Genomic DNA, 14400 nt, shown 5'->3' with positions numbered 1-14400 from the left:
AGTAGAGAAAAAAAATAGACGTAAGCGAGAGTGACTGTATAAATCACTCGCGAAAGCTCCAAACTACCCAAGTGTTCAGTAGGCCATGCTAGCAGGCAAATATCTTTTAATTATTTATAACTAACTGATAAGACCATAGTCGAAATGTAATGTTGCCCGGCATCTCTCTTTTCCTCAGATATATTTTTTTTTTCGTCCGTATACATTTTGGCAACATTCTCTCGCAGGCAGGTTGCATTTCGACTACTCTATGCCGCGACTACACAAATAAGTACATACATACCTTATAAAATCACGTTATATGTACTCGCAGCTGTATTTATATATATATATATATATATATATATATATATATATATATACATATATATATATCGTAAGAGAAATGTGTATTCAGAGACAAAGTGAGAATGTTTCGGTTTTTCGGTACGTATAATCTGAACACATTGTATTTTCGAACATTGAAGCAGGAATGTGCCTACACAAAGTTGTCAAGACGCTATTCGAAGATTATACATATATTAACTCGACGACGATACGGAAATTTATTGTAAGAGAGATTACCAATTATGTCCTGAATTTAACCCCACTGTCAGATTTTGATAGATACCAAAACTGCTGTATAAACTTACCATAAACTGTTACCTAAGATTTCGCTTTAAATTAAAGCAGAATGCCAGAATCGTGCGGAAACGCTGCCCGATTATCACTGCCTCACGCAACGTACGCGTTGTTTACTTCCGCGGGAAGGGGGGATTCCATGTAACGAGTCTTGTTTATGAAGTCAGGGCATTTTTGCAAGCGAGGGACTGAGGGCGCGTCCAAACGCGAGCACGAGAGACAGAGATAACTTTTTTTTTTAGATTGATCCTCCCAATTAGATCGACGCGCTCTCTAAGGAAACGTTGGTGCTGATGCGGTTCATTTTGACTTTTAATTTCTAGGAGGAATCCGTCGTTTTCACTATCGTTTTAATGATTAGGATAAATTTTTTTTTTTATATGTACACCGCGTCACGCAATGGTCTCGTGCTCATTTCTAATGCGTTAGTTTTAAGTTCAATCTTAATCAAATTATATCTAGTTATTAAGATTTATTTTTTTGCAATAATTTTGTAACCTTCCGTCTTTACCGTCGGTTCTCGCGCAGGAGTGGCAGGAATCTGCGCGCTTTCGGACATCCCATTGTCGGGAAACAAAGGATATTCGAATGGTATTATGCAATTGAGAGCTGACGTTTCTACCTTGCGTTTTATAAGTGAATCGCCTCGCCGATTCGACTCTAGCTGTATCTCGATAGGACAAAAATTAACAACGATTAGTTTATAATTTTGTAGCGTGTAAAAGCGAAAACATGCATATTTATTTGCAGCCCGAATGCATTAGACGTTTAAGGGGATGGAAGATATCATCGAACGATAACGTAAACGAAGTCTAGCCATTAGACGGAAAAGTGATAAAATGATTTATGCTTCCATTTAAAACTAAATGTAGAGTTTCGGATTTACTTATGGCTCTATGATTTGTCCTCTATAAATCGTATCCATAAATAAATATGCAACGATTTGCGAGGGTGGTGTATGTGAGTAAACGTGCGCGTGTGTGTGTGCGACGTGTGGGTGTGTGACATATCTTTGTCATGTGTATCGTTTCACTTATTTCAATGTTATGTACAATAAATTGGGTATAAAACTATCAGATCGCTTTTAATTTAATACAGTGACAGGCAATCAATTATTATTCAGCCTGGCAAGTCACCCAATTTTTTTTGCATAAATTATCTGAGGTATTTAAGTGAATGTTTGATCTGAATTAAAAATCCCTATTATTACATATTTTTAGTTACATATTGGTCTACAATTTATTAATAAATTTGAGATCATTATGTATATATAAAAATTTACTCAGTCTTTTTACAATAAGAAATTTAAAAAAAATTAAAATCCTCGGTCAGTAAGGAATACTATTGTGACTGAGTTTTATTTTCTCACTGCCGGAATGTAAAAATCATCCCTGGTGACTATTCTTGAAAATTTGCAGTTTCCCGAATTATTTTTAATTCATTTATTATTCACGCAATGCGAGTCGTATATTTTCAGTAAAATATATACGAAAATAAGTTTAAGAAAGAAGAAAGATATTTGTTTAGAAAGATATTTGTTTAGACCCAATCTATTATATGTATTTCCAGAATAATTTCATTACTATAAATTATGACATTGTTATATGATATTACAAGTTAAAAAAACTTTTTTTATTTTATGTATGCATATCATCATATATATATTTATTATATTACTCCGTTTATTCGCATGTAAATTTGTCGTAAATCAGATGCTCGTAAATTATTGTAAATTGAGACAAGTGCATGGGTCACGCGCGGAGCTGCGACGAATTTACATACTCGCGGATAAATGACCGATATAAACGGCGCTCCTTCAGCCGCGCCGCTCCGATCCCGACTACGTATAGCGTGACTCTTTTTTCTCTCTCTCTTTCTTTTTTTCCTTTCCGTCGTCGGTGTGTTCCGCGTCGGCAGGTGTACGGGGGCGGCGCGCGGTCGCCTACCAACCACGCGAATCGCGTATTAAGTAATGCTTAGGTGTGTGCACGCCGCGTATTTCCAGTCATCGGCGTGACAGCATCCGCGCACCGAGCGACCGTCGCCGCGTACGGTAATATAAGTGGGCTCTCGCGTCCGGTCTCTTCCGGAAATCTCTCGATATTTGGATTAACGATAGTTTTAACTCGGTGATTTCGACGCGCGGGAGAGGAGAAGCCCCGAAAGGCGTCAATCCAGGCCGGTTATCCAGGCGCGCTAGGTGAATCATCGCGCGGTAATTACATACATGTATTGAGAAACGATATCTATATAGTCTCGACGAGTGACGCGATACGGCCGCGCGGCGCGCGCTCGGCCGGATGATCGATCGGCCGGATCGAGCGAGGCGTAGACGGCGAGCGTCGTCGATCGCGACGCGTCTTATGGGAATCGAATCGCGCGAGAGTGACGCGAATGACGTGATCGGCCGTGTGTACGTTCCGCGATATTTGGCAACTTCTTGTTAAATTTTTTTTAGGTATCTCTGAATGAGCGTCGACGCGAAAAGAAAACCGCTCGGCAGAACGAAAAAACGCGAAAAAAAACGAAATAACACGACGCGAGAAGCGTATACGGTTTGAATCATGCGCGACGCAGAATTTCGATCGCGGATCAGGAGCTCCTTTCTTCATTGACGACGGAAATTCTCGTCGATTAGAAAGGAGAGTTCGGCTGGGGATTGTTCGTCGAGAGTGTGGTGCAGAAAATACGCGGAGATAATCCTGACATCCTGGCATCGATTTGTCATTGGATGTTTGATAATTAAGTATAATAAACGGCGAGAATGGTGCGGGCAACTCGCGCGGACGGAGCGCTGACGAAGGTGAGGCCTTCAGCTATTATCATGTTAATTTTGTAATGAGCGTGTGTGCGCTCTTAACTTCGCGCATTCCTCAAACTTGCTAGTGCATTTTTATTGATAATACCAGTGTATTGTATTAATAGCGGGAGATTATAGGGATTTTTCTCGAATTTGTCGTTTATCATTTTGTCTGATCAAATGCGAAACGGAGTAAAACATCGATGTCAGACATGTGCGGAGACAACGGGTCCATTCAGAAGAACGAAGTCCGCGATGACGGTAGAAGCTATGCGGAAGCCGAAAAATTACATAAATTTTACCGCATGGCAACAGTTTATTGCAAAACAGAATATCATCGCATATTTTCGTATTCCTCTTTATCTCTGGGGGAGGGGAGGAGGGTGAAGATAAAAGTTTTGCAGTTTATTAATGCCTTTGTTAATTCGTTACCTTTTTTTACTAAAGTGGAAAATTTAATAAAATTAATACTTTGTTTATGTTGTGTTATTCTTATTGAATAACTGTCGTAAAGCGTAAAAAAATACAAGAAAACAAAAAATATACGAGTGTGTATATAATAAAAGATATATTAAATATTGCAGTATTATAATAAAAGATATATGAAATGTTGCAACAAATTTTTAATACCTCACGAATGATCGAATTTTTAGCCTGACGTTAGTAAGATGAAAATATGTAACACAATTATTATTACTTATACGTATTAAAACTTATGTCAGCTAATTTTAGAATTTAACTCAAGTTTTCAGAATATTTTAAATCAAATGTAGTATAGTCTTTAAAAATTATACCAAATAAAGTTGTAATTAAAAATGATTAAAAATCATTGCAAAACATCGTTTTATTACAATGACAGACATAAAGCACTGTGTGAAAATAATATTGTATGTATAGTATCTAGGATTTATCGTGTCGAGTTTATCGGCCGTCTCATTTGTATCAATTTAAATTAATCTGGATTTAATTTACTTTTTATCTTTTTTTTAATTCTTAGAACTTAGTCATTCAATAATTCTTAGAAAAAAAATAAATCGAGATTAATTTACATTGGTAAAAAATAAACATTAGTATTAGATTAACATATATATAAGCACCAAAAAAATATCCATTTCTTTTTCCCGGAATTGTCCTTATCTCTTTGCATTCTCTTTCAATGACACATGCGTAAGATGAAAGCGTTTGACAAAATTATGTAGTAATTAATACTTAATGGCAGTGCCAATGCAGGAAGTGTGAAGAATACAAAAAATTATGCAAATATTGAGACAGAATAGATAGATCATCGTGAAAACACCGTTCACGTGACGAGATCTCGCGGTGCATCGGAGCGGAGACTGAAAAAGTTCGCATCTCACGGTGCAGGAGCCAGTGAAAGCTCCCCGGTATTAGTAAACAAATAACCTTTTTTAGCCCGCCACCGGCGTCGATGAGCGACCGCGAGAATTATACGGCGGAAGATGGCACGGTTTCCCGATCTCGAGAGAGAGAGAGAGAGAAAGAAGTAGCGCGAGTGAAAGAGAGGAAAAAAAGAAGCATCGCGACGCGCGTTTCCGTCCGCGCGCGCGACGGAGCGCGTCCCGTCGAGTATTTCAGTCTGCTCTTCCCGCGCGGTGCAGCGGCGTATATATACGTCGAATACGTGTACAACGACGTCGCGCGTAGATGCCGTAGATATACATTGTACATATAGCGCTCGCTCTCGCGTTCGCTCGTGGCTACGCCGCGGCTATTATTAGTCCTCGGTCATCGGAGAGGAGTCTCTGCGTGCGCGAGCGAAGACGCGACGTCGACGACGACGACGACGACGGCGGCGGCGGCGGCGGCGACGACGACGCACGGACGCACGCACGTTCAACGACGTGGAAAAGTCGCGTCTCTCTTGTCGTGTCTCGTCGAGAAAGCACAATCGTGTCGCGCAGCGCGCTCGGAGATTCGCCACCCCTCCCCCCCTCGTGCACGTGCGTGCGGGTCGCACGCGTTGCGCCGCGCTGCGTCGCGCCGCGCCGCACCGCGCCGCGAGATTTCGGTGTGTCTGATGACCCGTGTGCAAGAAGAAGGATCTCGATAGCAGCTCTCGTTGGACCTTGGAAAGGATGATTCTCGCACGCTCTTCACTGTGAGTTGCTCGTCAAGTCGTCATATCTTTCCCCCTCCTCCCCTGCCTCTCTCTATTCCCCGGCTCGAATCGCAATAAGATCTTCCTTCGTGATTTTTTGCCTCGGTGAAATACCGTTCGTCGATGGCGCGGATTTTTTTTTCTTCCAACGCTTCTGATGTGCACATTGATTAAAAGAAAAGATCACGCGGAAGATGCACCAGCGTCGTCTTTCGTACCAGCGTCGTGAACGTTACGAATAAACGTGAGAAAACTGCTGCGTTAAAGCTGAAGCGAGGTTTAATTGACGATCGCCTCCGTTTCCCTCTCTCTCTTTTTCTCTCTCTCTCTCTCTCTCTCTCTTTGTTTTCCACGTCCAGATGGAGGAGGCGGAGAATCGTCGTTAGACTACTTATTGTTAGACTGCGATCGACTTTGGCTAATTAGAGAGCAGATGACTCCCGTGCGGAGATCGGTCGGTCTTTTTTTTTCGCGTGATAGGAAAGCACGTAGCGCCGAGATCCCAACTCGCCGAAATTACGTCGGTGCCCGTAGCATCTGTTTTCGATTCGTTGAGGAGAGTGCCTTGGTTCCGCGTAGTTGAGTCACTCCGCTATATCGGTGACATTTCTCGATATTTCCGACTGTCGAAGCGTCTCGCGCAAAGCGCGGGACGATAATTGGAGCATGTTTTTTGTACGGTATACTTTTTTTGCGATTATCGAAAGTATACTGAAGAGTATATCAATTGTATAGAGTTTGCGCTGTTCCGGTTGTCATTTTTTCTTCACCATTATAACGTGAGCGGTGAACGACGCTGACAATGGGAAAGATGCGCGGACGCGTCTTGGCCGACTCGCGAAATCAACGGGGATATATACTGATGCGTGAAATAAGAAAATGTGGAAAAAAATGATGTATCAACAGCAGTCTGTTATAAACTATTATTATTATTAAATTATTCTTATTAATTCAATAACAATATTATGTCCATTTCTACCAAATAATTATAATCTCTTTTTAATTCTTAATTCTTTTAATTAATTTTAAGATTAATTCATTTTTTTAAGGTTAATCTTTTTATTTTTATAATCACAAAAAGATAAACAGTCAGTTAAACCGAGATTAAAGTTAAATAAAGGTTAGCCTACATTGATACGGATATTAATGAAACAAATACGTTTTGTTTTTGTTTTTCATTAACTGTTATTGAATCAACGAGATTATTTTCAATTAATAATATTAATATATATATTTTTTTTTGATAAATTGAGAAATCACTCGATAACGATGCAGGTTTCAAATTGCGTTTCATACTTGCGCGAATTAAAGCAGCTACGTAAACAATAGCAGTGTATTGTCAATTTCACGTGTATTTCGCTTTCCTTCTACAAAAGACGGCTTGAAGATGTAATGCTAATTTTAAAGAATTCTATAAATGTTTAATTTTCGATAGACTCTCCGCTGCAATTATCGAATTCTTTTTTGTCTGTTCTGTTTCTCTCAATCCATCTTGATTTATTTACCTCTTTTTTTTTTACGAAACTATAAATTTGCATTCTTATAAAAAAGGACACAGATGGAAAACACGGATTATATAAAAAGTCGATGAAATATCTCTTTTAGCTAGATGGAATATTTTTTATATGGACATTTACATTTCTTAGAGTAGAGACAATTGGACAGGTTAATTCTCGCAATTTATTATTTTTAATCGCGTCGATTAATTCACAATTAATATTCCTCTGTAATAAGGCACTGTCCGTGGCAATAAATTGGCGCGTATATGAAACCCACGCGTTTAATTGAGTCCGCGACATGTTACGTATACACATTTAACGTCCCGCATGCTTCGCGACGTGTTACCATAACGAGCCTGTGTTTAGCCAATGTGCTCGTTGCATTTATTGTAACGTGCATTACAATGAGAGAAATGTACGTGTAACGTTCTTTATTATAGCTATAGATACATTCTTTTGTACACAAGGTATATTTTGCGTACTTATTTTTTAGGTGATTTTATGAAGAAAAGTTTATGTGAACATGGTCTCAAAGATCTCGTTTCAGAAATACAGGGTGTTAAAAATTCTATAAAGTTATCGTCTTTTCTTAATATCTCTTAAACAAAAAAAAGTTTTAAAAAATTAATTTATTTGAGAGTCTAGCGAGAATGTACCGAAATGAAATAATAAAAATCTGCAAAAAATTTGAGTCCGTCCTTGGTGTAAAAGTTCGGAGCAGAAATATCACTACCTAATTCCGTTTTTGCGCCATTGACTTTTTGTAAAAGCGACGACCGTAGATAAAAATATATCCTGCTTATTAACTAGCCCGAGTTTGAAGAAGAAATCTCTTTTTTCTCAGGCTCTAAAGAAAAAACGATAATAGATTTATAGAATTTTTGATCTTGTATTTTTGAAACGAGGCTTTTGTGACCGTATTAATAATTTTCTATATTAATAACTTTTTACATATACAAGAAATTTTTTTATTAAATGACTTTAAAAAATCAACTTTTAAAATATTAGACAGTATTTAAGAAACACCCTCTAGACACTGTAGTGAATAATGCACGTGATTATGCGGTACAATATACATATACAATGCGAGAAGCGAATGCCAAGACTTTGCTGATTAGAAGGATTATTTTAAAACTTCGGATTTTGCAAGGGGAGGGATTACATTCGCAGCGTGCGGTGAAATACATTTTTCGGTAAATTGAGCAGAAAATTAAAAGATTTAAAAAGAATTCTTTGTCTACAAAGGCGAGAAAGAAAGAGGACCTTGAACTTAACGTCTCGTTCAAGATTGTCCCCGCTTGAATAAAATTGAACGCTTTACGTCTTACATAATATTATATCTGTTTGTAAGATTTCTTTTCGCATTTTCGGGAAAAGTTATTTCTTTAGAAGAGTGAGAATTTTATTATACGATTGAAATCTCTCCGTTATATTGCAAACTATGTATTATCATAATGCCAACTCGTCGCGTTACTTTGTTTGATGTGTCATACATTGAAAAATAGAACATGAAACGCTCGAAGGCATTAATATTATTTTAATTTTATTTTACCATTTTAATTTTAAATATGAAATATGATAAAACAGATTTCAATGAAACAGACATCGTGTCATATGTAATTGCATTAAAAAGTCAAAGTCAAATACTTTAGACTCCCACTTTCTTCGGACGGTGAATCATCTTTTCCACGGTTTCCTGCATTTACATAAGTGTAGGCAACCAAATTGGAAAGTTCGCCATCGGCCTTTAATAATACAGACGGCGCAATTATTCACAATTGCAGCCTCGCTGCGGTTCTGCGGCGAGAAAAAAGATTTCCTCGAAGGCACTCGAAGGTGGTTTCGAGGACGGACTCATTAGATTCTCGCGTGTCTTATGACATATGCTTTTTTTTTTGTTCTCTTTAGATGAGGGATGCGGTTCCGCAGAAGGGAAGTAATAACGTAGCCACCCCCAAGTCCAAACCGTCCTTAGAAATATATCGGCCCCCAGGTTCGTACATATTTTCGTTATTAAGTGACGAGCGCGCGTCGTAAAACCTTATCATTTCACACAAATATCTCGTCCGTATGATTTTCACGGCCGTCTCTAGGTGGGAGAGCGGAAGGAACCACGGCGAACGTCACTTCGACTAATCTTCGACTGAACGTGCACGCCAAGGAATTCACGATGAAGCAAAACGATTCGCATCCTTCTAAGTGAGTGGTGAACCGGCTATATTTAAATGGCGTACTCTTGTCGCCGTGTAAAAATTGTTTGAGTTGAGTCACGACGCTGTTTCTGAACGCGTTCAGATTTTAATATTAATTATACAAATAATGAGATAATCTAGACTTTTTATATTTAATGATGTAGCATTAAAATGATTTGTTTAAATAGTAAATTTCTATCTTTTGTTTTATGAGAAAACATTTAAATGAGATATTACCCCTTTAAGTCTAACTTTGTCTTCCTTTAAGCTATTAACAATGATAACAATAATTAATATAGATATATGTGGAGCGTTTTTAAAAAATTATTGGAACGAACGCATTGCCCGAAACACCTGTCAGGCACAATTCTGAATCTGCATCGATCTGTAAATAAAGTCTGAACATATGTCTCGACTAGATCTCGGATTAACGCATCGGAGCGTCCCGCGTATTATCTGCAGCACAGCAAATCGAGCGGCAATGTTCACCGGTATCTCTACGCTCAGCAACAACAGCTGCAGCATTCTCTGCAGCAACAGCATCAGCTACCGTCCCGTCATTCTCAGAGCGGCCATCATTCGACAGCGAATTCCACGTTGCGTCAATCCCATCCTTTGGACACGTCCGCGTCCAGCGGAAACATCTTGCACGTGAGTAAGACACAAAAATATGATGTGGATAAAAACCAATAAGCGGAATAAAGGCCTTATTTATAATAAAAAAGTGATTTAAGAAAAAGATTGGACGGGGACGCAGCGGCCATTTAGGATTGATTTAGAATTGAATGCAGAACGATTATTAAATTATATTAAATGACCGCTTCGCTTATCCAAATCTTTTTCTTAAATCTCTTTTTTTTTTTCAACTTAACTCCTGAGAAGCTCTTGAATTTAGAAAAAAATGTGAAAAATTATTTTATCTGTCAGGCCGCGAATCGGGTGCACTTCAGTGTGGACCAAAACGAAGTCAAGACTAATTCCGTGAAACCGGGCAAGCTCACCAAATCGCACACCTTCGTATCGACTTATGGCCTGAAGCGCATCAAGAGTCTGAACTCGACGGATGTATTAGCCGCGAAAGCACTCAACATCGCGGACGCCTCCGAGCTCGGAAAATTCCCCTCGCCCGTTCAAGATATACTTCTGCGAGCGATAGAAGGTAATAGAGTCTGTCTGTTATCGATTTTTAGAACGTTAAGCTTAATGACTTGAGTAGTGTTATGCCAATCTAATCGAATTGCATATTATATATACATGTGGCATAAACATCATGGAACGTAGCAGTTCAGCAAAAATAAACAAGACATATTATTCTCAACTGATTTCTTTGACGATAATCGAAAATTAACGGACAATTAAAAATTTAATGAGACGATTAAAAAATTAATGAAAGTGATTGACGCTGATATGTGTTGTTGACAGATCCGAATCTGTTAAATGCGAGGACGTTAATGGAACTAGTACGGCACATTTTGGACAGGGTAGTGGAAAATCGCAAGTATGCCGAGCCGGCAGCTAAAATTTGCATCACAATTATAGAGGTTCGTTATTTTTCATTTATTATCCTTTCGCAAAATTGATCGAAAAAATCGAAAATGAATATTCGCCGTTCACTTTTTCAAACGTAAAAGAAATTAAAACACAGGATGTTCTAAGAAAAAAATATTTGAAAAATTATAATTTACGTTTTTCAATTTTCAAGATTGTAATAAGATATAGTCATTTGTTATATTAAATATTACTGTCGTATTTTATTTTATTTTGTTTAAAAAGTTGTATCCACAAACAATAGCATTCGAAAGAAATTAGACGTTGATCTTATTGTTAGCGTGACGCGCACAAAATAAAAATATATAACTTAAAATACATTTTGTGTACAGAAAGAAACAAAGGAAACTTTCCTAGAATCCTTGCTAAATATGTGCCAACAGTGGTACCAGGATCGCGCTAGATTACTGCACGACAGTACGATCTACCATCGATACTCAGCCTTCATGACGTTTCTCAACGAGATGTATTGTCAGGTATAACTAAGCACATAATAAGTTAATAACACGTTTATCACGCAGTATCCGTTATCTCGGTAAGAAAACGCACTCCGACTGGTTACGACTTTAACGATGTTGTAATGAAGAGAATCGGAGACCCAGTTGCAAGGTTCTTGATCTCGTTATATGATTTAGTTCGTTTCGATTATTTGTGTGCTCGTTGTTTTTTTTTTAATCGTCTGCCGCGTGTTATGACGGTACTAAGCTTTCGAGTGCGCCCGCATAAACGTGCGTAATCGTGTTGCTCCAGCTGAAGCGACGGCAGCTACAATTGAAGACACAGCAGGAGGGTGTTCCACCTGGACGTGTGTTGCTCACGCTGCTTTGGAAATGCTGCCAGGACTGTCTGCAACCGCCCGTCATTAATTCGCTCGCCGAGGTAAGACCGAGCTCAATCGGCCAGTGTCATGAAACAAGTCATTGGCCTGCAAAGCGAAACAATTCATTGACTTCATTCTTAATTTAGCCAAAATTAAAATCCCAATTTACAATCCCAATGATTTGAGTCAAAATTATACAAGATTCAGCACAGGTAAAGATTGAGGATTGCGAACTAGAGATTAGAATTTAATCAGAATAAAACGAATCAAAATTAAAATTGTCTGATCAATCAAATTTTTATCTTCAATTTGCAATCCTCAATTTTCAATAATACGGACTTAACAAGATGCAAATATAAAGTTTACCCTAACAGGGAGACGGAGACTTTTTTATGGAAGGTACGGAGCTTTCCACACCCAGAATTTCGGGTATTTAAAAAAAGTTTTAATTTTTGACAAATTTTAAATAAGAATATTAAAAAATATTAAATAAATAAAAAAAATTTGAGTTTATTTGACAAATAATAGTATTAACATTTGTAACAGTAAAGATTTATATTTGTAAAGAGAAAATATATAAAAAAAATTAAATATAGAAGAATACATGTAACAAATATAATTCGCACATACGGCAAAAGATAAAATATTCGTGTGTCATTGTAACCTTTCCTTCGCTTGGACGAGGTATTCCAGTAAAAGCCATAAGTCTCCGTCCCTGCATCCTAGATAGACTTTGCACAAACAAACAAAAAAAATGAAATTTATCATTCTCGCGCCAGATTCCGCTTCGCTACCAAGCCGATCTCCGACCGAATCGAAATTCATTGAAACTCGATAGAAAGTTGATATCTCTGTTTCTCTTCGTCTGTACCGTAGACGAACTGCCTGTTCTTCATCCTCACGTGCATCGGCAAGGACCTGGACGCGGAGCTGCCCGCGCAGCTGCAGCAGCTGCTCGGCAGCGTGCGCGACGCCTTCCTGGCGGAGGATACGACGCTGCCGCCGGTCAAGAGGACTCTCCTGCAACTGATCGAGCTCCACGCCGCCCACTGGCAGCTGCCGGCGCCGGCGGTGGTTTACTACTACCCCTCGAACTCGAACTCCAAGTGACCGCCGCCTGGCGTCCGCGGTCACTCTCCGTCCGTCTTTCCAGAGTACGTGCGAGTGGATTTGCGCGAGAGCGCAAACGGGTGTGTCTTTTTAAGTATTTGTACCGCAACGAAATGTTTTTTTTTTCTTTTCCTAACGAGCACGCCAATGGGTTTCGACGCGACAATAAACGACGCACGAACGAAAGAAACCGACGTCGATGAGTTGTGTATGTTTTTTTTTCTCTCATTCTACGACGATCGCGAAAAACGCGGTGTTTGCGACGAGATCTCGTTCCTTCCACGAAACGGAAGTTTTTGTTCGACGATTCTGTATGCAAACGAATGGTATGCGAATAAAAACACAAGTTCTTTTTCACGTGCCGTACGAAGTTTTTGCAGACGACCCATTCTCTGGGGAGGGTTGAACAACAAAGGCCGGGGGGGAATCCCGATAAGAGAAAGATACGCGTGTCGGTTGTACAATTTGTGCGGGCGGCGATATTTCATCCTCCGCGGCTCGTCCTCCGTTGACTCGGCGACGGAGAGGAGGGTGAAGGACCTCGCGCGCTTCCGAAAGACGAAGAGAACAGCGGCCGGCCGCGTGTAACGCACGCAATAACGCGTGCGATCCTCCTTCTCCAGGTTATCGATTCGTGCCAAGGGCGATCAAAGATCGGCCGGCGCGGATCGTGGCGCGCGAGAACGGTAGACGCGATTTCTCTCCGCGGTTGAGTCATAGAGTGCGCGCCGCCGCCGCCGACCTGGGCGCACCTTTTGTGCCCGGCCGCTAAACGGCAACCGAGAATCTTCCCGGATCCCCGGTGAGCGGTCCAATTAGTAAGCCGCGTGTAAGTCACATTAATAACCGAGAGAATCTGAAGGATCTGAGGTCTACCGGTTTCGAAACGAGAGCGCGAAACGGCCGGTACTTTATTAAATTACAATTGAAACACGTAATAGTAATTGTCTCTCGGAACAATGCAGTCGTATATTAAGACAATTAACGTATTCTATGTAATACGAGGTCACTCGAAGACACTATTCTTTTTAAGCGTACGATTTTGAGATGTAAATATTGTAAATCGTACGCTTAAAAAGAATAGCGTCTTCGAGTGACCTCGTATTACATAGAATACGTTGATTGTCTTAATATACGATTACTCACAACTTTTCTGTGTCGTGTGAATATATAGATACGTTTTATTTGATTATCAAATACAATGGTATACGTAACGCGACGTCAATACAAACGCAGAGCCGACTCTGCGTGTTTGTTATTGCTGTCGTCGGTACGCGTATCCTACCCCCTTCCGATCGCCGTTTGCCGACTCGCATCGTCGGTGAGTGAGGTGACACGGATTTTCTTCTCATTTTCACTTCGAAAGAGCGAACGTCGAGGAGGGAGGAGGGGAGAAAGGGGGGGAGGACAGAGAGAGAGAAAAGTCACTCGCGCGCGGAATGCGCCGCGCCGCCGAGTCGATTACGCGAGCGCGTGCCGTCGTGTCCTCCGTGACACGTCTCTAACGTGGCGCGCATCGGCGCACCGTCCGTCCGACGAACGACGTCGCGCTCCGACCTTGAAACGACCGGCGGGGACTACTCGAGAGAGGTTTCGCCTTGGGTAATCGGTGCCGCGGACTCGAAAACTAGGCCTGTGCGCCCGCGGTGACGTCGCCGCGCCGCGCGCCGCATCGCGCCTCTTGGATGTAC

The 14400-nt window shown here is 40.2% G+C and overlaps 1 protein-coding gene across 6 annotated transcripts; it reads left to right on the top strand.

The window, feature by feature from the left end:
* The first annotated feature begins 2637 nt into the window (after positions 1-2637).
* LOC105456401 (CBP80/20-dependent translation initiation factor) lies at positions 2638-13066 on the top strand. Of its 6 annotated transcripts, none has more exons than XM_011700387.1 (10): positions 2638-2674; positions 3080-3424; positions 8948-9032; positions 9133-9238; positions 9651-9882; positions 10159-10390; positions 10654-10772; positions 11112-11255; positions 11530-11658; positions 12476-13066. In XM_011700387.1, the coding sequence occupies exons 2-10, from the start codon at positions 3386-3388 to the stop codon at positions 12707-12709; spliced, it is 1320 nt and encodes a 439-aa protein (XP_011698689.1). In that variant the 5' UTR covers positions 2638-2674; positions 3080-3385; the 3' UTR covers positions 12710-13066. The 6 variants fall into 6 exon arrangements, with proteins under 6 accessions (XP_011698689.1, XP_011698688.1, XP_011698686.1 ...); XM_011700386.1 differs by lacking the exon at positions 2638-2674 and adding an exon at positions 2681-2821; XM_011700384.1 differs by lacking the exon at positions 2638-2674 and adding an exon at positions 2681-2836.
* Positions 13067-14400: the final 1334 nt, after the last annotated feature.

Source organism: Wasmannia auropunctata, unplaced genomic scaffold, assembly GCF_000956235.1.
Source record: "Wasmannia auropunctata unplaced genomic scaffold, wasmannia.A_1.0 LD335690.1, whole genome shotgun sequence".
In the NCBI taxonomy this organism is placed as follows: Eukaryota; Metazoa; Arthropoda; class Insecta; order Hymenoptera; family Formicidae; genus Wasmannia; species Wasmannia auropunctata.
This window is presented reverse-complemented; position numbering and strand designations above follow the sequence as displayed.